This window comes from Hyperoodon ampullatus, assembly GCF_949752795.1.
Source record: "Hyperoodon ampullatus genome assembly, chromosome: 18".
NCBI classification, from domain to species: Eukaryota; Metazoa; Chordata; class Mammalia; order Artiodactyla; family Ziphiidae; genus Hyperoodon; species Hyperoodon ampullatus.
The window spans coordinates 6,855,376-6,880,169 of record NC_136931.1 but is presented as its reverse complement, the minus strand read 5'-3'; the positions used below and the strand labels follow the sequence as shown (position 1 = coordinate 6,880,169).

Genomic DNA, 24,794 nt, shown 5'->3' with positions numbered 1-24,794 from the left:
AAATAGAAGAAACAGTTAACAAGGACCTAGAAGAACTAAAGAGCTAACAAACAATGATGAACAATGAATGAAATTAAAAATTCTCTAGAAGGAATCAATAGCAGAATAACTGAGGCAGAAGAATGGATAAGTGACCTGGAAGATAAAATAGTGGAAATAACTACTGCAGAGCAGAATAAAAAAAAAATAATGAAAAGAATTGAGGACAGTCTCAGAGACTTCTGGGACAACATTAAACGCACCAACATTCAAATTATAGGGGTCCCAGAGAAGAAGAGAAAAAGAAAGGGATTGAGAAAATATTTGAAGAGATTATAGTTGAAAACTTCCCTAATATGGGAAAGGAAATAGTTAATCAAGTCCAAAAAGCGCAGAGAGTCCCATACAGGATAAATCCAAGGAGAAACACGCCAAGACACATATTAATCAAACTATCAAAAATTAAATACAAAGAAAAAATATTAAAAGCAGCAAGGGAAAAACAACAAATAACATACAAGGGAATCCCCATAAGGTTAACGGGTGATCTTTCAGCAGAAACTCTGCAAGCCAGAAGGGAATGGCAGGACATATTCAACGTGATGAAACGGAAAAAGCTGCAACCAAGATTACGCTACCCAGCAAGGATCTCATTCAGATTCTACGGAGAAATTAAAACCCTTACAGACAAGCTAAGAGAATTCAGCACCATCAAACCAGCTTTACAACAAATGCTAAAGGAACTTCTCTAGGCAGGAAACACAAAAGAAGGAAAAGACCTACAACAACAAACCCAAAACAATTAAGAAAATGGTAATAGAAACATACATATCTATAATTACCTTAAATATAAATGGATTAAATGCTCCAACCAAAAGACATAGACTGCATGAATGGATACAAAAACAAGACCCATATATATACTGTCTACAAGAGACCCACTTCAGACCTAGGGACACATACAGACTGAAAGTGAGGGGATGGAAAAAGATATTCCATGTGAATGGAAATCAAAAGAAAGCTGGAGTAGCAATTCTCATATCAGACAAAATAGACTTTAAAATAAAGACTATTACAAGAGACAAAGAAGGACACTACATAATGATCAAGGGAAAAAGAAAAAGATAAACAATTGTAAATATATATGCACCCAACATAGGAGCACCTCGATACATAAGGCAAATGCTAACAGCCATAAAAGGGGAAATCGACAGTAACACAATCATAGGAGGGGACTTTAACATCCCACTTTCACCAGTGGACAAATCATCCAAAATGAAAATAAATAAGGAAACACAAGCATTAAATGATACATTAACCAAGATGAACTTAATTGATATTTATAGGACATTCCATCCAAAAACAACAGAATATACTTTCTTCTCAAGTGCTCATGGAACATTCTCCAGGATAGATCATATCTTGGGTCACAAATCAAGCCTTGGTAAATTTAAGAATATTGAAATTGTATCAAGTATCTTTTCTGACCACAACGCTATGAGACTACACATCAATTACAGGAAAAAAATCTGTAAAAAATACAAACACATGGAGGCTACACAATACACTACTTAATAACCAAAAGATCACTGAAGAAATCAAACAGAAAATCAAAAAATACCTAGAAACAAACGATAATGAAAACACGACTACCCAAAACCTATGGGATGCAGCAAAAGCAGTTCTAAGAGGGAAGTTTATAGCAATACAATCCTACCTCAGGAAACGAGAAATATCTTAAATAAACAACCTAACCTTACACCTAAAGCAATTAGAGAAAGAAGAACAAAAAAAACCCCCCAAAGTTAGCAGAAGGAAAGAAATCATAAAGATCAGATCAGAAATAAATGAAAAGGAAATTCTAGCAAAGATCAATAAAATTAAAAGCTGGTTCTTTGAGAAGATAAACAAAATTGAAAACCATGAGCCAGACTCATCAAGATAAAAAGGGAAAGACTCAAGTCAATAGAATTAGAAATGAAAAAGGAGAAGTAACAACTGACATTGCAGAAATACAAAGGATCCTGACAGATTACTACAAGCAACTCTATGCCAATAAAATGGACAACCTGGAATAAATGGACAAATTCTTAGAAAAGCACAGCCTTCTGAGACTGAATCAGGAAGAAAGAGAAAATATAAACAGACCAATCAAAAGCACTGACATTGAGACTGTGATTAAAACTCTTCCAACAAACAAAAGCCCAGGATCAGATGGCTTCACAGGCGAATTCTATCAAACATTTAGAGAAGAGCTAACACCTATCCTTCTCAAACTCTTCCAAAATATAGCAGAGGGAGGAACACTCCCAAACTCATTCTATGAGACCACCATCATCCTGATACCCAAACCAGACAAAGATGTCACAAAGAAAGAAAACTACAGGCTAATATCACTGATGAACATTGATGCAAAAATCCTCAACAAAATACTAGCAAACAGAATTCAACCGCACATTAAAAGGATCATCCACAATGATCAAGTGGGGTTTAACCCAGGAACGCAAGGATTCTTCAATATACACAAATCAATCAACGTGATACACCATATTAACAAATTGAAGGAGAAAAACCATATGATCATCTCAATAAACACAGAAAAAGCTTTTGACAAAATTCAACACCCATTTATAATAAAAACCCTCCAGAAAGTGGGCAGAGAGGGAACTTACCTCAACATAATAAAGGCCATATATGACAAACCCACAGCCAACATCGTTCTCAATGGTGAAAAACTGAAACCATTTCCAGTAAGATCAGGAAGACAAGGTTGCCCACTCTCACCACTATCATTCAACATAGCTTTGGAAGGTTTACCCACAGCAATCAGGGAAGAAAAAGAAATAAAAGGAATCCAAATCAGAAAAGAAGAAGTAAAACTGTCACTGTTTGCAGATGACATGATACTATACATAGAGAATCCTAAGGATGCCACCAGAAAACTACTAGAGCTAATCAATGAATTTGGTAAAGTTGCAGGATACAAAATTAATGCACAGAAATCTCTTGCATTCCTGTACACTAATGATGAAAAATCTGAAAGAGAAATTAAGGAAACACTGCCATTTACCACTTCAACAAAAAGAATAAAATACCTAGGAATAAACCTACCTAAGGAGACAAAAGACCTGTATCCAGAAAACTATAAGACACTGATGAAAGAAATTAAAGATGATAGAAACAGATGGAGACATATACTATGTTCTTGGATTGGAAGAATCAACATTGTGAAAATGACTGTATTACCCAAAGCAATCTACAGATTCAATGCACTCCCTATCAAACTACCAATGGCATTTTCCACAGAACTAGAACAAAAAATTGCACAACTTGTATGGAAACACAAAAGACCCCTAACAGCCAAGCAATCTTGAGAAAGAAAAACGGAGCTGGAGGAATCAGGCTCCCTGACTTCAGACTATACTACAAAGCTACAGTAATCAAGACAGTATGGTAATGGCACAAAAACAGAAATATAGATCAATGGAACAGGATAGAAAGCCCAGAGATAAACCCACGCACATATGGTCACCTTATTTTTGATAAAGGAGGCGAGAATATACAATGGATAAAAGACAGCTTCTTCAGTAAATTGTGCTGGGAAAACTGGACAGCTACATGTAAAAGAATGAGATTAGAACACTCCCTAACACCATACACAAAAATAAGCTCAAAATGGATTAAAGACCTAAATGTAAGGCCAGACAGTATAAAACTCTTCGAGGAAAACATAGGCAGAACACTCTATGACATAAATCACAGCAAGATCCTTTTTGACCCACCTCCTAGAGAAATGGAAATAAAATAAAAAATAAACAAATGGGACCTAATGAAACTTAAAAGCCTTTGCACAGCAAAGTAAACCATAAACAAGACAAAAAGCCAACCCTCAGAATGGTAGAAAATATTTGCAAATGAAGCTACTGGCAAAGGATTAATCTCCAAAATTTATAAGCAGCTCGTGCAGCTCAATATCCAAAAAACAAACAACCCAATCCAAAAATGGGCAGAAGACCTAAATAGACATTTCTCCAAAGAAGATATACAGACTGCCAACAAACACACGAAAGGATGCTCAACATCACTAATCATTAGAGAAATGCAAATCAAAACTGCAATGAGGTATCACCTCACACCAGTCAGAATGGCCGTCATCAAAAAATCTACAAACAATAAATGCTGGAGAGGGTGTGGTGAAAAGGGAACATCTTGCACTGTTGGTGGGAATATAAATTGATACAGCCACTATGGAGAACAGTATGGAGTTTCCGTAAAAAACTGAAAATAGAACTACCATATGACCCAGCAATCCCACTACTGGGCATATACCCTGAGAAAGCCATAATTCAAAAGGAATCATGTACCACAATGTTCACTGCAGCACTATTTACAATAGCCAGGACATGGAAGCAACCTAAGTCTCCATCAACAGATGAATGGATAAAGAAGATGTGGCACATATATACAATGGAATATTACTGAGCCATAAAAAGAAATGAAATTGAGTTATTTGTAGTGAGGTGGATGCACCTAGAGACTGTCATACAGAGTGAAGTAAATCAGAAAGAGAAAACTACTGTATGCTAACACATATATAGGAAATCTTAAAAAAAAAAAAAAAAAAAACGGGTTCTGAAGAACCTAGAGGCAGGACAGGACTAAAGACGCAGATGTAGAGAAGGGACTTGACACGGGGAGGGTGAAGGGTAAGCTGGGACGAAGTGAGAGAGTGACATGGACATATATACACTACCAAATGTAAAATAGATAGCTAGTGGGAAGCAGCCGCATAGCACAGGGAGATCAGCTCAGTGCTTTTTGACCACCTAGAGGGGTGGGAGGGAGGGAGATGCAAGAGGGAAGAGATATGGGGATATATGTTTATATATAGCTGATTCACTTTGTTATAAAGCAGAAACTAACACAGCATTGTAAAGCAATTATACTCCAACAAAGATGTTAAAAAAAAATTGACGTGAAAAAATCTAGCTATTTCCCAGGGCCTCACCACCCAACAAGTTACTATCCTTTAAGAGTGCCAAGGGCAAGGAAGGTGGGGTGTCAGTAGTACAACTGTCAAGTATTTTCTCTTCCTGGATTAGGAGCTGAGCCTTGTATGGCTCTCAGGAAAGTCTTAAGTGCACTAGAGTTTTATTCTATTTATCTACCATTTTATTATACCTCAATCTATTTTATAGGGAACAGGCTGTGTCAACATGAGGGTGGCAATCTGATGCATTGCTTAAATCTTAAACAAGGGAGGGGAAAGTCCTTTCCTCCTTAGTTTTCCACAGGTTTCCAGATAAACAGGGCTAGCCCCAGATGACCTTTGTTAAGTGGGACAAAGAATTGCCTGTGTGCTGGGCTGCGGGTAGGGGTGGGGTGGGGGGGTGGCGAGTCCCAGTGGTGAGGATGTTGGCCACAGAAATGCGCATGGGCATTAGGAAGTGGTGGGTCCTGATCTGAGAGCATGACCCATGCATGGGAAGGGGCAGCTTTGGGATCCTCAGCTTGAGCTCCTGAGTTCATTGTAGGAACGCAGGCCCGGAGTTGGCCCGTCTCCTGGTTAATCAAGAGAAACCATCGATCTGGCTTTTCAGGTGAAATAGCTGGACTCTGTTTATTTAAATGTTTTACGAAACACAGTGTGTGGGCCAAGCAAAACACATATTCAGAGCGTGTCCTCTTATTTGGTATCGATACATAGCAGGTCCTCAATTTGTGTTTGTCTATTCCACTGATAGAACTGAAATTCCACTATGAGAATGGGCCTTGATACCTCAGAAGATGCTCATCCACTGAGAAGCTCTGCTTTAAGCTGCTGTTGTTCAAAGATATTGATAAAGGGGAGACTTGGAGGAGCTTTAGGGACAGGGTCTGGGAGAGATGGGACCACTGGCAGAAAGCAGAGGGTAGTCCTTGGCTAATTCATCACTGTGGTTAGAATAGCTGTGATGACCTTCTGAGATAAGAACTGAACTGAAAATCCTTTTGGTTCCAGGAACTAGAAGTAGCCAATGAAAGGAGTAGCATGGATTAAAAATTTTCAAAAAAACCCAGTTGCCATTTATTTAACTAACACCTGGATAGTAACTGCCATATGCCAGGCTGTGGTCCAATTACTTTAGTATATATAATCATTTAATCCTTCTAACGATCTTATGAGGCAGGTCCTAGTATCACCTCACTTTATAGATGAGGAAACTGAGGCACAGAGAGGTTAACTGGCCAAGGTCGCACAGCTGGTAAGTAGCAGAGTGAGGATTTGAACCCAGGTATCCTGGCTCAACAATCCAGGCTTGGGCTTCCCTGGTGGCACAGTGGTTGAGAGTCTGCCTGCCGATGGAGGGGACACGGGTTCGTGCCCGGTCTGGGAAGATCCCACATGCTGCGGAGTGGCTAGGCCCGTGAGCCATGGCTGCTGAGCCTGCGCATCCGGAGCCTGTGCTCCGCAACGGGAGAGGCCACAACAGTAAGAGGCCCGCGTACTGCAAAAAAAAAAAAAAAAAAAAAAGAATCTAGGCTCTCATCATTTCTCTCTCTACTGCATTTTGACAGGGAGAATTTTATCCAATAGAGAAAAATGATGATTTATGGTTTTGTAGACTATGTAGAAATAGCTAAAACTGGTTTATGTAATATTAATTTAAAAATTAGTTGTCAAATCATATGTGTGCTATAACTGTAATTGTTAAAGAACAGTGTATAGGAAAAAAAGACTAGAAGAAAAAGTACGAAACTTATGAAAGTTATGTTAGATTAGTGAGGTTATGGATAGTTTCTTCTTCTTTTGTTTATCTTTTTGTTCTTAAAGTTTTATTACTTAACATGATGTTTTACTAATGTCTAGAAATTGTTTACAAATTCTTCCCCCTTCATCTCTCTTTCTGAATGCAGCTTCCAAGGGACCAGCTTGTGTCCAAGAGCACATGCAGTCTGTCTTTACAGGGTGGGTGTGTTTCATTCAAGGGACCTAGCCCTGAAGAACTTCGGAAGTTGAATTATTCACAACTTGCCTAATATAAGACTCGACCCAACAAATGATGGGATGTGTTTCTGTTCAACAGCTAATCCGGCGCCCCCATGTGGTAATAGCGTAAATCCACTTACAATTAGCCCACCAGCTCTGAAACTATACAATTCTTAATTCTTCTGAATTAAAGTGATTCACGTTTTCGTTTTTCACACAAATTGACTTTATTAATACTTTAGAATAAATCACTATTTCACATTCATTCCTATTTTGCAAAAATGGGACTCTAGTACTCGTTGCTTGCTCCAAACTGATGGATTTCCAGGCCACTAGAGATAGAATAATCTCAAAGGGCATAGCTTAAAACCACCCCCAGCATCTTCCCCACCCTCTATTGGGGTAGACATCCAACTCAATATGTTTGCTGAGACTTATTTTTGAGTCAGGAACCCTAGTGCCATAGGACTCTCTCTCTCTCTGCATTTTTAAGGCATTAAGGCCAAGGCCCTTTTTTTTTTTTAAAAACATTTATTTATTTATTTATTTATTTTGGCTGCACCGGGTCTTAGTTGCAGCACACAGGATCTTTGTTGTGGCACGCGGGATCTATAGTTGTGGCACGCAGGCTTCTTAACTGCAGCATGTGGACTCTTAGTTGTGGCATGCGTGTGGGATCTAGTTCCCTCACCAGGGATCGAACCCGGGCCCCCTACATTGGGAGCGCAGAGTCTTACCCACTGGACCACCAGGGAAGTCCCAAAGCCAATGCCCTCTTAAGTGCCAATTTAGCCAACTCATGCTTTTTTTTGATCACCTACTATATGCTAAGCCTTGTGCTCTGGAAGCTTTGAGTATTTTACACTCCAGATGTTTATATGCCAAGCCCTGCCTGGGTTCCAACCTACCTCTGCCATGTGCAGCTGAATGACTTAACCCTTCTGTGTTTCAGTTTCCTCCTCTGTAAAGCGATGATAGTAAAATGACTTATCTCCCAGGGTGGTTGGAGTTAATATGTGTGAGGCTGGCATTAGAGTCATACTAGGTATGATACTTTTCAGAGGTTACTATTGGGTAACTTATGAAACACTTTGCCTTTTCACAAAGGCCCCCACCTTGTCTTTGTGTTTCTGGAGTGCATAAGGGCTACTCTATCTAGACAGGGAGCGGCTCCCCAGCCACATACTTTCCCAAGGCCCTCTTAACCCTGCACAGCCCTAAGACACCAGGGCTAGCATAGCTTGATCTCTAACAGGAGATCAGAAATGATGTCTGGGTTAGAGCCATGCTACTGATAACAAGTCACATATGACAGGCTGGGCCTTGTGCAGAACATCCTCTGTCTTGTTGACTTCCAAGGTCAGTCTAGGAGGGAGGTACTGGTATAATCCCACTTTCCAGATGAGGAAGTGGAGGATCCACATGACTATATGTAACATTTCCCAAAGCTCAGACATGGGAGAGGCAGAATCAAGCAGTCTGAGTCTTAACCAAGATGTTTAGCTGACTGTCAGTAGAGGCAAACTCCCCATCTACCAATATCATGAATGTAAAGGCCTGTAAATCAAGAAGGATGTCATGTGCCTAGTATTATTTTTAAAAAAAAAGATCTTTTATAGTAATTACAGGCATTGTTAAGCACATCACAAATATCAACTGGTGTAGGCACCATTATCAAGCCTATTTTACAGATGAGGAAGCTGAGGCACAGAGAGGTTAAATAACCTGACCAGGTTGCACAGGTAGGGATGGTGGGGCCAGGCTCAAAACCAGGCCTCTATGCTACCTTTTCTCACTGGTAAGGACAAACGCATGGCCTTCCGTGAACTTTGGCTTTCTTAATTCAATGTCAAATAAAAAAAACAAATCCAGATTTTGTATGGAAAGACTTTATTCTACAGGATTGATTACTATGGGGCCAGGGGCAGGACTGTTGCAGTGAAGGGAACACTTTGACCACAGGTCTGCAAGTATCTCAAGGGTTAGACAAAAAAGAGTTTTGCTTTCATGGTGGTGGTGGGGGTGAACATGTCTGAAAAGAACCAGGTGAGGGGAATGGGGATAGGCCAGGAGTGACCAGACGGCAGAGGAGGGACCATCTTCTCTGAGGCCAGCCTGTTCTCAGGAGGAGCTATCTGCTGCCTCAGGCTGACCGTGGGCCAGGACTTGGGGGAAGGAAAGAATCTATACCAAAGTTTGGTTAATAAGCATTTTGTTCCAGTGACTCACTGGGGACAAACAGTTTATCTTGTCATTTATGAAGCAAAGGGTTGGAATTTTGAGGGCCTGGGTCTGGCCTTGTCATTGGTAAACAAGGAGGGCATCCCTCAATTCTCTCTAATTCACATGGAGAAGGTGACTCCTTTGCAGGAAACTATTTCCCAGAACACAAAGAGTGGAAGTGGTTTTTTTGTTGTTGTTGTTGTTTGCGGTACGCGGGCCTCTCACTGTTGTGGCCTCTCCCGTTGCGGAGCACAGGCTCCGGACGCGCAGGCTCAGCGGCCATGGCTCACGGGCCCAGCCGCTCCGTGGCATGTGGGATCTTCCCAGACCGGGGCACGAACCCGTGTCCCCTGCATCGGCAGGCGGACTCTCAACCACTGCGCCACCAGGGAAGCCCTGGAAGTGTTTTTTAACTTTTGCTGTTTTCCAGGACCACAGGGCTCGGTAAAGTTCAATATGTCCTCTCTCATTTTGTGGCTAGCATCTCCCGTAGGCCAGGCTCTTCCTAGGAATTTTCCGAAGAGAGTTAGATCCTGGATTCACGAAGCTGCCTAAGCTGGTCTAAGGCATTACCTTCGAAACTGTCTTTGGATCATTCTCTACTCAGAGAAAATGGGGTCAGGATCAAAGTGTCTCTTCCTTCTTTAACTTAGCATAATGTTTTCAAGATTCATCCTTGTTGTAGGGTGTATCAAAACTCCATTCCCTTCTATTGCTGAATAATATTCCATTGTATGGCTAGACCACGTTTTGTTTATCCACTCCGCCACTGATAGATGACCCTTTCTCACCTTCCTTGGTAGGCACCCTGGCTGAGTTTATTTGCTGCTTGGAGCTGAAGGCCACAGCCTGCATCTCTGCACCACAGGAGGATTCTCTCTGTGCAGAGGCAACATGCTGGCATCCTGATATGACACAAACCTTTCAGGGGAACTGGGAGCTTTAAAACCCATGGCCCCAATAGGCCCAGCCACACCACCCAGGAGGCAGAAGCACAGGGTGTGGTGTGTCGCAAATGGGAGGGGCCTTCTGTGAACACCTGCTCTCACCCAGCAGAGTGTGTATCCCCTGGCTCCAGGTTTACGCTTCACTCCAGTCCGGTTCTGAGTTAGTTATTTCCAGGTTAATTCATATCCTTCCTTGCTGGGCCACAGGAGGCTCATTCAGAGGCTGGCTTCCCCAGACCTTCCTTCTCTGCTTTCACAGATAAAGGAGAAGGTGGTCCAGGATGACGAAGAGTCATGCACTGGGATTCAGGTCCATCCCTTCTATCTCTGTGACCTTGGCCTCTCTCATTTTCACTTTCCCCATCTGTAAAATGGGAATGATCATCTCTACTGGAGACACGGGGAAAATAATTTTACAAGACAGATTTAACCACCGGTGACATTTGGTGGTTTCCAGGGAGAGGCCACATGCATTGCACCCATCACATGGTGAACTTGCCCCTGTCAAAGATCTGGCCTCAGATCTTTTTTTTTTTTTTCCTCGAAAATACTTAGCTTTATTAGAGAAATGGTACTAAAAATAACAAAGATTCAACCAACATTTGCTCTATTCTACTTACATATCATAAATAAGAAGCTTTGGTGCAAGACACACACTCCTTCACAATCTTTCCACGCAGACCCTGAAGCTGGATTTGTCCAACGGCAGGTCCATTTCTACAGGGCAAAGCTACATTTGCAGGGCTCGCAAAATTGTTATATGCATGTAGTATTATATTTTAAAACCAGAATTCTAATGTGCTCATTTACAGCACAGCAGAGATCTGTCACGTGGCCCAGACGCTTAGGTCTGCCTCAATTGGTACGGTCTCCTCCTCTGACCAGGACCAGGCAGGAAACCATGCACACGCAGGTAGATGTGGACATACAAGAAACAAAGTAAAGTGCAATCAACTATGGTAACCAGACGCCTTCATCTTGTGTTAGGAGGGGCAGAAGTGCCCACATCTTCTGTCTGAGGGGCAGAAGTGCCCGCACCTCTTCCTAAGGCTGCATTCTCGTGGGCAGTGTTTGCAGACGCCACCTACAATGGCCTCTTGGTAATACCTTTTCCTATACTTATAGGGCCCATCTTCATTCTAATTGGCATGACCTTTAAAAGAAGAGAAATTACACAAGAAAAATCAGTACTCTCTTGCAGCAAAAATGGAAAACATTGTAAAACAAAGCTCCGTCCATTCTGCCTCTCCTCCTAGAGGCAACTACTATTACCATCTTGGTGTCTCTCCTTCCAAATCCTTCCTTTTATATTTGCATGCATGGGTAGGTAGAGAATTAGTTTCCTCCACCCCTGTTTTGGGTCATAAATTGGACTCTGTATAATAATTGCTGTACTATAACATTTTATTTCACTTAACAAAGTATCTTGGAGCAGTATCTATTCCAGCTTATATAGTTCTACCTTATCTTTTAAAATCACTGTGTCGTATTCCATCATATGTACCATAATTTATGCAACCATTCTCCAATTCATGGATGTTAAGGTTAATTCCTTCTTTTGCTATTATATACAGTCCTGTAAAGAACATCCTTTGTCTCTGCATATATGTGACTTTTTCCTCTAGGATAGATACTGAGACTTTTTGGGTCTCAGTATCTAAAATGGTCATTGATTTCACCCCTTCACATTTATCAGCAATATCTGTGAATGCCTGTTTCTCTGTCCTTTTGCCGTTTGATGGTGATTATCTTCTCTTTGGAGACAGTAACACTTCTGGTCAGATTCCAGGCAGGTCTTGTTAGCTTCGAAGTCAGACATCTTTTCCGATCACTGACATACTGATCCTTGAGTTGACTGTCAGCATGCTGATTTCCTGAATTTTCTGATTCTTAGGGGGATGCCTGACTGTAGCCCCCAACTGCTGACAAGACAGATTCCCTCAAGGTTTACAGGGAAGACTGCCTGACACAGCCAAATGTGAAGATGATCTCTCGTCTTTAGAGCTGTAGAAACCATATTAATCGTTACACGTTTATTCTGGTATGGCTCAAAGGGTGATTTTATGTCCATGTTGTCTTCATCTTCGGAATTTCAGGTATCCACGTTTGTACTTGTGGGTGTGAAACAATTTCTCTAGGGTCCGTAATATCCTCCAGAGTGGGTTGGGTAAACTCCCATCTCAAATTCTGGTAGGCTTGACATGTATTTTACATATGATCTTATCCTCTGGTTTCACAAAGCAGTGCACTTAGGGATCTCTATGTGGTTTCTGTTGCAGGTTTGATGTCTATTCAGTGGTTTGGGAGAAGGCCATGGCTAGGGAAAAAGTTCTGAAGAGGTGAGAAGGGCAGGTGGCTAGGAGCCTTCATCTTTCATAATCCAGAAGGAACTGGTCCCTGTGGGCAGCCTCTGCTATTGTCCTGGGTCCACTATGAAGCAGGACGCGACACTTTGCTACATCTTTAAAATGAAGAAACCAACTCCAAAGTATTAGTTTGTAATGAATGTTTTACTGAAGATTTTATGCAGTGATGGTGGTTATTACATAAAATACTACATGAGGAGATTAATAAAAAAGCTTCCATTAGATGTCTTAGTTTTCCCTCCTACGTTCTTTGGCCACCAGCCACTCCTGGACCCCTCCCCCTCATCAGCATTTCTCCTCCCACTTATGCCCCCACCTCAAATTCTACCTCACCTCCCTTTCTTTCTCATACAGAGAAATTTGTCTCTTGTGGCTTCTCTGACCATTTTCTCACTTAGCAAAAAAAAAAAAAAAAAAAAATCAAACTTCCTCAAGACCTACTCTCTCCAGGGAACATGGACCATCATAAGTAGCATGCAGTGATTTTTTTGTTCAATGATTTTTCCTGCCATTGAGGTTTGAGCCCACTTTGTATTGCCTTGACCCCTTGCAGGTGGCGATTCTGGGATTGGCCATGCTTTGTCCAAGTATCTGGACGAGTTGGGCTTCACAGTATTTGCTGGAGTTCTGGATGAAAAGGGATCTGGAGCAGAGGAATTACGCAGAACCTGCTCCAAGCGTCTCTCCGTGCTCCAGCTGGACATCACCGACCCGCAACAGATAAAAGATGCCCACAGCAAAGTGAAGGAAAAGGTGCAGAACAGAGGTACTGCCTTCAGCCACCTGCGCCCTCGAGTGCCCTCCACCCTCCTTGCAAACGCCCAACACTGGTTCCAGCCTCTAATTACCATTGTCCTCTAGTCTGTTCTGGCACCTGGAGAACCCTGTACTGAGCACCTGCCACACGCTGGCACCTTTTGCAGACACGAAGACATTAGGAATGAGTCAGGTGTGGTCCGTCCTCAGAACTTACAGAAGTCTCCGTCCCATTCCCTCCAGCATCTGCTTGGTCACTCTCCCATTAACTACTGCCCCTCCTCATTTCTTTCCTCTCACCGATATTAACTTGTACTAGACTTAAGAAAATAGCTTCATGATCACTGCCTTCCCTTAGCCACTGCCTTTCTCTTCCTCTTCCTTTACAACCAAGCTCCTTGGAACCCTGCCACCCTGTTTTCACTTCTCCCCATGCCTCCCTAAGTGGTCTGGCCAAGCGAATCAGTATTATCCTAAACACCAAGCTCTTAATTTCTCTGCTGTGTTTCAGTGTGTTGATTATCCTCCCCTGCTTGGGCTTTGGGGTCTCCAGCCCCCTCTTGCCCTCCTAGTTCTCCGATCATTCTTTCTGCTTCTCCTGTATGAACCTCTTCCTCCGCCCCTCCCCCCATTCCCCTAAATGTGAGTGTTACTGAGGGCTCCATCCCCAAGCTTCCCACTCCATGTTTCCCGGGCTGTACTGTTCTCTCCCTATACCAGGAATTCTCACCCGGGAAGTGTTTTAAAATACCTGTGCTGGGGCCCAGGATGGGCTGTGTAACTTGTGGGGGCGGGCCCAGGGCAAAATGCAAATTATGTGGCGCCCCTTGTTTACAAAATGTTTAAGATGTTTAGGTGGTGCCAGCAGAAAATTAAACCAAGCATGAGACCTTTCTGAAACACAGGTCACACACCCGTGATACCCACCCAACCTGGGACCTTCCCCCAACAGATTAAATCAGTATCTACAGGCAGTAACTCAGCTAATACTTCCACAATGAGGCCAGTACTGTTGCTCTCCTTTTGCTGAGAATGTCCACTGTAAAGAAGATCCCACTTGGGGGTCTCAGGTATCAATACATTTGAAAGCTCCCCAGGTGATGCTAATATTCTGCCAGAGTTGAGAAACACTGCGATTTAATACGATAACTTCTGAATGTGTGTTACCAACCTAGCTCTCTTCTAAACGTCAGGACCTATATGCATATAAAATTGGTTAGCAGACATCCCATCTCAATTTGTCAAAAACTGACCTCATTATCTTTTTTCTCTGCTGCCGGTCTGCAAATCAGTTTACCCTCCTGCATCGGACGACTCAGACACTGGCTCAAACGCCAGCACTGCCACCTAATCTGTCATTCAAGTCAGCAACCTGGGGGGGTCACTTAGACCCGCCGCTTACCCTCGATTTCTGCATCCTATTGGTCCGGAGTCCTGTCAATTCTACGTCCTAGATCTTTATCATCCCACCCCTTCCTATCATCCCCAGGCAGCTGTGGCTTAACTGGGGCCCTCATCTCCCGCCTGAGCTCCCACAATGGCCTCCTTGCAACCAGGCTTTCCTTCCCCTTTCCTTTCCAAATGGAGAGTGGTCTTTACAATGTGCACATCTTACAGTGTCATCCATTTCCTGAAAACCTTGAGCCTCCATGTCTTGCATTCCTCCCATGAGCAAGGCTTATGCTTTGCCTCATTGAATGGTTCTGTGGTTCTCCATCCACCACCAAACACCTTAACAGGAATTCGAAGGCCTTTCAGGAAAATGGCCCTTGCCAAACCCTTAATCTGCAATACCTGCTGGTCCACTCAGTAAATTCTGGAATGGTTTCCAGAATAGAATGTACTAGTTTACATCTTTGCACGTCCAGCTTCCTCTTACCCAAATTTCCCTCTTGCCTCACTCCATTCCTCTAGACTTTTGCTTTTGTCCAGCTGCAGACTCTACCCTCAAAGGAGATCTAGCTCAAACATCTCTTGCATGACCCTCCTGGTAATCCAGGTAACATCATTCACTTCCTGTTCTGGACCTTCACCTGATATCCGTTGCCCACACTGGTATTACCAATTATACAAATCTGTCCATCTCTCACTCCTCACCACAAGGTTCCTTGAGAACCAGAACCATGTCTCCAACAGGATTCTTTCAGACGCAAGTGACACGACCCAATTCAAAACTGCTAAAGCATAAAGGGAATGTATTTTGCTTATATAACTAAAAAGGCCCATTGATTTCAGGCATGTCTGGATCCAGGCACTTAAACAACGTCATCAGCACCCAGTCTCTGTTTCTTAGTTCTGCTTTCTCCTGTTTTGCCTTCACTTGGGGGTTTTCCGTGGAGGCCTCAAGCACTTCCTGCTTACATCCTCTTTACAGCTGACCTTCCCAGCAAAAAGAGAGTAATATTATCTGCTTCATTTGGTAGTTGAAGGGGTAGTTATTATATACGGAGAACTTACAAGAGTCCCTGACGTGAGGCAAGCAGTCAGTAAGAACTCCTATTTTCCATTCATTCAACATTAAGCACAGCCCCTGGCATATAGTAAGTGCTCAATAAACATCTGAGAAATGAGAGGAGGAGAGAAAAATAGATGGTTGGTAATTAGAAATTAATTTTCAGCAAGTTTAGCAGTATGTGGTTGTTTTCTAGAAAGGTAGTTTTCCTGGCTTTGCCTTTCACTATCCCTCTTATTATTGACTTGATGGTATCTTGTTAGGAGATATTCAATACAGACCCATCTGGTGAGGCCCAGAGGGACAGTATTGACCATAATGAATGATAAAGTAGTGGTTCTTTTTTTTTTTTTTTTTAGGCCACGCTGTGCATCATGCAGGATCTTAGTTCCCCAACCAGGGGTTGAACCCATGCCCCTGGCATGGGGAGTGCAGAGTCTTTTTTTTTTTTTTTTTTTTTTTTTTTTTTTTTTTTTTTTTTTTTTATTTTTTTTTTTATTTTTTGCTTTATCACAAATTTAATCAGTTATATGTATACATATGTTCCCATATCCCCTCCCTTTGGGAGTGCAGAGTCTTAACCACTGCACCCCCATGGAAGTCCCAAAGTACTGGTTCTTGATACGCTAATACCGTCCCAGTGTCCTGGGATGAAGGGGTCCAGCGAGTACAGTTTTCAAGGTATGAGCCCATGCTATTTTGGGGCCAGCCTTCTGGAGAGCAATCCTCCTTTGAGGCAGAGTTACCAATACCCCAATACGATACCAATACAGAATTACCTGCTCTCCTCGAGGTCTCTCTCAACTTCAGCCTCCCAAGTCAAAACAAAAGTGGAACAGTAAAATAGGCTCATTAAAAATCACTAAGAAGGATGTTTGCGAACGAACCCTCCGGGCCACATGGATAAACCAGAAAACCTCAGCTCCTCCAAGAGGGCCAGCAACTGTGCTGTGTTCCTACACACATATTTTAAAATTATTATGAACATATTGTTAATTATTAATTAATATTATTTAAAAACTATTATTAAGTCCTACAGGTATCATGGGCTTATTGGCCAGCTTAGAGTTTTATGGCAGGAGTTGGCAAGCTGTGGCCCTGCCTGTTTTTTCTTTTTTTAACGTTTTATTTTGAAATAATAGTAGACACAAGCCTCCCCCAGTATTAACATCTTGCATAACTATAGTACAATATCAAAACCAGGAAATTGGCATTGGTATATCCCCAGAGTTTATTCAGATTTCACCAGCTATACATGCAATTGTGTATGTGTGTGTGCAATTCTATAACGCGTAGCTTTGCGCAAAAATCACCTCACTCAAGATACAGAACTGTTCCATCACCACCAGGCTTTTTCATGCTACCTTTTTAGAGCCCTATTCTCATCCTTAACCTGTTCTCTATCTCTTTAACTTTGTCATTTAAAGAATTTTCTATAGATCTGCCACCTGTTTTTGTGTAGCCTGTGAGCTCAGGATGGTTTTTACATTTTTAAATGGTTAAAAGAAATCAGGGGCTTCTCTGGTGGCGCAGTGGTTGAGAGTCCGCCTGCCGATGCGGGGGACACAGGTTCATGCCCCGGTCCGGGAAGATCCCACATGCCGCGGAGCGGCTAGGCCCGTGAGCCATGGCCGCTGAGCCTGCGCGTCCAGAGCCTGTGCTCCGCAACAGAAGGGGCCACGACAGTGAGAGGCCCGTGTACCGCAAAAAAAAAAAAAAAAAAAAGAAAAGAAATCATAAGATTTTTTTGACACATGAAAATGATATGGAATACGAATGTCAATGTCCATAATGTTTTATTGGAAGACAGCCACTCCCATTCATTTACAGATTGTCTGCAATGGCAGAGCTGAGTGAGTGGGACGTGCAGTGCTAAAATATTTCCTATCCACCCTTTTATAGAAAATGTTTGCTGGCCCCTGTTTTGTTTTTTTGTTTTTTGTGGTACGCGGGCCTCTCACTGTTGTGGCCTCTCCCGTTGCGGAGCACAGGCTCCAGACGCGCAGGCTCAGCGGCCATGGCTCACGGGCCCAGCCGCTCCGCGGCATGTGGGATCCTCCCGGACCGGGGCACAAACCCGTGCCCCCTGCATCAGCAGGCAGACTCTCAACCACTGTGCCACCAGGGAAGCCCTGGCCCCTGTTTTAGGGCATTCTCAAGCTGCCACCTGCATGTGGACTGGTCAAAGGTGTTCATCAGGCTGAGTGAATTAAAACCATCATTTGGAGGTGGGAGTCGAGGCATCCTCTCCTCCCATCACCATCCTTGTAATAGCTGTTGAGCTCTTACTACGTGCCAGGCATCATCTCACTTAATGCTCCCAATCATTATTGCATGTAAGTGTCAGACCACCAACTCAGGTGTGCAAGAAATGTAATTTTATTTTCTATAAGTCAGCGTAATTTCTATTTTGAGCCGTCTTTCTGCCACGTGGCGAAAACCGTTTCAGTCATTTTGAGCTTTATCCCATTTCCCCAGGGTGGCATCTTAAATTCCTGGGGATGGGACATTTCAACTTCGACGGTCAGTGCCTCATGCTGGACTCTGCTGAGATGTCCAGTGCTCTGTCCAGTCCTCATGCAGGTTGGCTGCTACCTACCTCTTGGAAGCCATCAGAAAGGCACTGTTAGGGTTGGTGCCTCCTGCCATTTCTGTGCTTTTGCTATAGCACCGAGGCTCATTCTGCTCCTCTGCATATCCCACTGGTTCTCACACTTGGGTGTGCATCAGGGTTGCCTCGAGGGCATGTTATGTCACAGTGCTGAGCTTCAACAACAATTTCTGATCATCAGTTTCTGATCCAGCTGGTCTGAGGTGGGGCTCCAGAATTTGCATTTCTAACAAGTTCCCAATTGATGCTGATGCAGCTGGTTCTGGACCACACCTTGAGAAACAGCTGGTCTAAACCATGCCGAGGCTCAGGGAACTCAGAGAATCTGCTTCAGGTCTATCTAGCTGAACATACCCCGGATGTTGCTCCTCTGTAAAGAGGACCCAGGGACTTCCCTGGTGGCACGGTGGTTAAGAATTCGCCTGCCAATGCAGGGGACGCGGGTTCAAGCCCCAATCCGGGAACATCCCACATGCTGCGGAGCAACTAAGCCCGTGCGCCGCAACTACTGAAGCCCGCGCACCTAGAGCCCGTGCTGCACAACAAGAGAAGCCACCGCAATGAGAAGCCCACGCACCACAACGAAGAGTAGCCCCCGCTCGCCGCAACTAGAGAAAGCCCGTGCGCAGCAATGAAGACCCAACGCAGCCAAAAATAAATAAATAAATAAATTTGAAAAGCCCAGAAATTAAAGAGGACCCAGGTCACTCACTTCTGCTCCAGATCCCCCTCCCCCAAAACATCTGGAGTTTTTGTATTACCTGTCTGCTACCGTTTAGGGCAATGATTCCAAAGCTTGGTTGTACATTGGAATCACCTAGGTAGGGACTTTATAAAACTACTAATGCCAAGGTCCCCTTTCTTCACCACCCCACAATTTCTGATCTAATTGGCTCGGGTGTGGCCTGGGCATTGGGGTTTTAAAAGCTCCCCAGGTGATTTTAATGTGAAGTCAAAGATGAAAAATCACTAGTTGTGGACAGCAGTTCTCCAAGTGTGGTCCAGGCCTGCAGCATCAGCATCACCTGGGAACTTGTTAGAGATGCAGATTCTCAGGCCCTACCCCAGACACCCCAAATCAGATCCTCTGGAGGTGGGGCCTGGCGACCTGTGTGTGAACAAGCCCTCTTGGTGATCCTGGTCAGTCAAGGGGATCAGGCTGGCTGGGGAAGGGCCTAGAGCTCAGGGACTTTGCAATCTTTTTAGCTCTTGGCACTTCTGCTCTAGTTTTCCTGGACTAAGGAATCTTTTCTAGTCGAAGGAAAAGGGAAGACAGGATCTTATATCATTGCATTGCATATAAGATATATCGTCTTATATCTGCAAGTCCAAAAGATATCATTCTGTCTCCACACACTCCTTTGAGGGAGAAACATTACATAGACTTTGATTAAATCTCCTCCTTGCTGTGTCATTCCTCCACAGGTATAACAAATATCTAGCTGCCCGGATGTAGGAAAGGGCTTTGAGGCAAAAGAATATTCCTCCAAAAAACCATTGCTTAATATTTCACAAATAATCAGGGAGACTAAGTTTCGAGAGTTGAAGTGATCTGCCTAGATCCTAAGTCTCAAAGGGGCCCTTTTGACTTCAGAGCTTGAAGGGTTGAAAATCTTCCCACTCTCCCATCTTGCCTAACCTCAGAGTTGTTCCCTTCTGTCCTCAGGACTGTGGGCGGTGGTCAACAATGCTGGGATCCTTGGCCTCCCAGCTGACGGGGAGCTCATTCCCATGACCGAATACAAACGATGCATGGCCGTGAACTTCTTCGGGGCTGTGGAAGTCACAAAGGCATTTTTACCTCTTCTTAGGAAATCCAAGGGGAGGCTGGTGAACATCAGCAGCATGGCAGGTGAGTTGGCCTTTCCCCACAAGGTCGTGGGTGCCGGTCATGCAAGATGTGACTCTCAACGCTCCCTGTGGGCTGAACGAGAAAGCAGGGCACTCTCATGCAGGGCTGGGTGAAGAATAGTCAAATCGTGTGTTTACCGTTGATCTGAGTACAATTAAAACCTTTCTTTCCTTTCAAATCCTTTCATGTACTGACCTTACCTACCTTCTAACTCATCTATTCATTACTGGGGATTTAGGGCTCTCACACTTCTTCACAGTGTGACCGCTAATGCACAAGCTTCCTAGATTTGGAAAGGAAACCCTGCATACGCTTAATGTCATCATGACAGGGAACCTGTTTTCAACCCTCCCTGAATTCTTCACACTCTGTTGTTCCCTGTGAGATGAATAGCAAATGTCTTCACTCTGTTGGCACTGTCAGAGCCCTGTGTCTCAGTTGGCTGCCTGCTAGGATTTTCCATAAGACAATTCCCATAGTTCTGCAATCTCAAGGCAGTTGGGGCAGGGTGTGACATTTGATAACTCATCTCTCTCCATTTCAAAGAACAGATAGTCAACAAGTCAAGCGTTTAAGATCTCCCTTCCATAAAAAATGCCCATGCATGTGATGTCTCATTCTTTCTTCTAGAACAGATATTTCCAAACTGGGGTTCCTCAGAGCCTTACTCAGCTTTGAGTGGTGTCCATGGGGTTGTCTTTTGGGCCACTGCATGGGTGAGAGGGAAGCCAAGAGGGTGGGCTCTGGACTCTAGGATCCTGCCTTCACATTGAGGAATACCACTCTTCACTGTTGGATCAGTTAGTTCTGAGTGAGATTTTTTTTTTTTTTTACATAAAGGATCCAACTATTTGGTTGGTTGGTTTTGGTTTCTTTGTTTTTTTTTTTTTTAAGGGAGACATTTTTGTGTATTTTCTAGACAATCATTGTTGTCCCTCATATTTTCTTCCCTGGTTCTAACTTAGCAACTTCTTCTAACTTACTAGCTATGTGAGTGTGTCACTAGTGTTGCTGGTTGGCCTGAGGAAGGAAGGAAGGAAAGAAGGAAGGAAGGAAGGGAGGGAGGAAGGGAGGGAGGGAAGGAGGAAGGAAGGGAAGGAAAGGGAAGGAAAGGAAAAGAGGGAGGGAGGAGGAGAAAGGATGGAGAGAGAGACATCTAAGATGGTTAAGAGCAATAAGTACTGTATTTCAAATTTTATGAGAACCCCAAAATATTTCCAATTTTTTTGCTATCTTGCTAAAGCAAACAAATCCTGAGAAAATACATTTGCAATATTTCACCCTTAACTTTCTTCTGAACTTAGCCTTTACATTTTTGATCTCTGTGGAAACCTCACTTTTCTCAGTCCCCTGGTACAATCTGGTACATCTGGAAAAGTCTCACATGCTCCTTTGCCTCACTCATTCAACAAATATTTACTGAAATGACTTATCATTGCCTTCTACTTGACACAGTGACAAGGAAGATTTTTCTCTTCCTCTCTTGGTTCTCAACTTTGAGCATAAGATTCGTTCATAAGATTTTACTTATGTATCACTAATATGCACACTACCTGCTATAGGCCCAGTGTCTGGCATGAAGTAGAAGCTCAATTAATAAATGAAAAAATGCAAGTGTGCAGATGAATGAATGGGTGAGTGATGAATTTACGCTACAGAGCATGCCCATTCATACACCTTCAACTTGACCTCTAAAACTTTTTCTAAGCCAAGACTTTGAATGGACTTGTCACGTATTTCCACTGGAGGAAGATATTTGAGCGTTAAAATAAATCACACATCTCACTCTTATTTTCACCCCTGGACATGCAAAATCTTTTATACCCAGCCTTACTAGTTCCGTTCCAGTATCTTACCATCGTCACCAAGTCAACATGTCTGAAGCTAAACTTTCTATCAGCCATTCAGAGCTTCCTTTCTTGACTTCTTTCTGTTCATCTCTTAGTCTTTTAGGTTTCAGAGCTTTGAGCCTTCTTGGATTTGTTTCTCCCTGTGCCTTTCTCTCCTTTTCTCCCACCCAGTCAGTCACCAAGATGTATGGAGTCTTCCTTCATCACATCCAGCTTTGAATCCTTACATTTCAAGGAAACTCTAGAAATAGGTTCATTTGCAGGACTCAGAAGCCACCCAGGGAATTTTATAAAGTTGTTAAAACAATAGCATGAAAGCAGAACAGAAAGGAAGCGTATGTACTTGACAGGGCAGGTGTTTGTAAGAGGACAGGAGCCAAAGATCTGAAATCATGCTTATAGTTTCCCTCATTGATGAGGGGCAGAGGAGTTCAGCAGAATCCCTAGCACTTTGCTGATGAGCGTTTTGCAAAACAATGGAAAAGATTTTTGAGCAAGGGGATAAGAAGCTAGACTGTAACACAAGAATCAGAAAAGTCATGGCATGTGTAAAAGACACTATATAACCAACCACCAATCCACAAAATTAACATCCAATGTGATGCCAGCTTGATGATGTGTCTCTTGGCAAAGCTAATGTAATAGTAATTTTGGAAAATGCACTTAGTTGGGACTTCACCCTGGTCTTTTTCTAATTTTGAAGATGGAGGTATGGAGAGAGAGAGAGACAGCCAGTAAGTGTTCTCCAAAAGGAGTTCACGGTTGCCCTGACCCATCAGGTTGTCTTGAGTCTGGCACCTTGGCCACCCTCTGCATGACAAGAATTTCAATGGTGTAGATTATCATGGAAGTTTGCATCAGCCAGGAGGAGCTGAGATGGAACTGATGACTCTTTTCAAGTTATCCACTGTGCGTAGTAAATAACCCCAAAGCAAGTGTCTCAGGATACTGTGAGTAGGCAACTGGTCTGGTAGAATAGTGGTTTCTCAAATACATGCATGGCCTAAAACCCGGAACCTGGAATATGTGACTTTACTTGGCAAAAGGGTATGATTGAGTTAAGGATCTGAAAGGCAGAGATGATCCTAGATTATCTAGGTGGGTCTGATTCGGTTACAAGAATCCTTGTAAGAGGGAGGCAGGAAGGTCAGACTCAAAGAGAGGTTGGAAGATGGAGGAAGGAGCTGTGAGCCAAAGAATGCAGGTAACTTCCAGAAGCTGGAAAATTCAGTGGGGATAAACTGCCTAGGTTTTGATCCTGTCTTTACCACTGACAATGGAGTGACCTAAGACAAAGTCCTGAACTTCTGAGTTGCAGCTTCTGCATTTTCCGATGGGGATAATAATGATCATTTCTTCTTAGGGCCATGGTGAGATGAGATGAAATGACACGGTTTTAAGCATCAGCCTTGCACCTGGCATGTGGTAGAGTTAGAGACCCAAAAGCCATCTGCCATGAAGAGGCTGGCTCTGTGTGCACCTGTGGCTTTTTATCCTGCCAACTGCTGGCATTGCCACCTGTGACTGTTCCATCCTGCCGCTGTCACACACTAGCTCCTGGGCAAATAAGCCCAACTGGTCACTACTTCCACATTTGACCACATCTTCTCTGGGAGGATTTTCCACCCCCCTGTAATCATGTTTATCATCCCTCCCACAGAAATAGAATAGCTCTTTAACCTAAATCCTGGCAAGGAAGTTTGATAAATATTTAACCAAGGATTGTAGGAAGTGGGAGATGACTCTGATTGATTGTACGAAGGGCACTTGAAAAATCTTTATGTTTGAGAGGTCTAAAAGTCTTTTCTGGCCAGTTTTCCTCTTAAGAAATTGCAGAGTAAATACCCGTGTTATGTCATAAGCTGTGCCTGAATGAGAACAGCTGAAAGCAAACCTTATAAAACGACTAAGGCCTCAGGGATTTTGAGCCGGTTGTGCTTTGAATCGTGCTCTTGTATGACTAGCTGGGTGATCTGGGGCAAGTAGCCCCACTTGTCTGTGTCCATTTCATCTTCTGTCGTGACAGGGTGACACAGCTCCTGAGTCTAAGGCAGCATTTCTCAACCTGAACTTTATCGATATCTGGGGGAGGCTAATTCTTTCTGTGGGGGGCTGTCCGATGCATTGTAGGATGTTTAGCAACATCTGTGTTCTTGACCCATTAGATGCAAGTAGCACCCGGTGCTGACTTTCAGGTATTACCATGTGTCCACTGGGGTGGGGGTGGGATGCAAAATCAGCCCCAGTTGAGAACTTCTGGTCTCAACTGTAGATCTAAATGCACTGTGGATTCTGAGTGTTTAGCACAGTTACTGGTACACAGAAAGTACCCTAGTAACAGGGACCTCTCTACTGAGAGACAGTAATGGTTGCCCATCACAACGAGCTATTTAAAATGCATGAAGATTACTTTACACCAAAGTAAGTGGCCTCAGAGGGTCTTACAAGTCTACAGATTTTAGGTAGCCGGCACATTTCACAGTTCCAAACTTGAGCCTGGTCTTACTTAGTCCGGAGAAGTTGACGATGGGATCATTCCTGGATTTTTTTTCTTGCCGAGTTGGCTGCCTTAAGGGAATCATCTGGCAAATCATTCAGCCAGTCTCAGCTGCTCAGTGACGTGAGAGGAAGCCAAAGCTGAGATTTGTTTCCTTAAAACTCTCGCGCTAGCCAGGGCTTAGCGTAGGGTAAGGCGGAGAGGGGAGAGCAAGATGGAGTGAACGTCTGCATGCTGAGTTGAATTAGATGCTTACACCCCTGAAGTCATTCAGTTCTAACATGTACAGGA

General features: G+C 43.3%; 1 protein-coding gene across 1 annotated transcript in view; it reads left to right on the top strand.

The window, feature by feature from the left end:
• Window positions 1-24,794, top strand: part of HSD17B2 (hydroxysteroid 17-beta dehydrogenase 2) — a gene marked incomplete at its 3' end in the record, with an annotated part of 71,588 nt that overhangs the window by 31,465 nt on the left and 15,329 nt on the right. Inside the window, exons 2-3 of the mRNA XM_079724019.1 lie at window positions 13,039-13,251; window positions 19,971-20,156. Of these exons, the coding sequence (XP_079580145.1) occupies window positions 13,039-13,251; window positions 19,971-20,156 (399 nt within the window). The remainder of the gene's footprint in view (window positions 1-13,038; window positions 13,252-19,970; window positions 20,157-24,794) is intronic.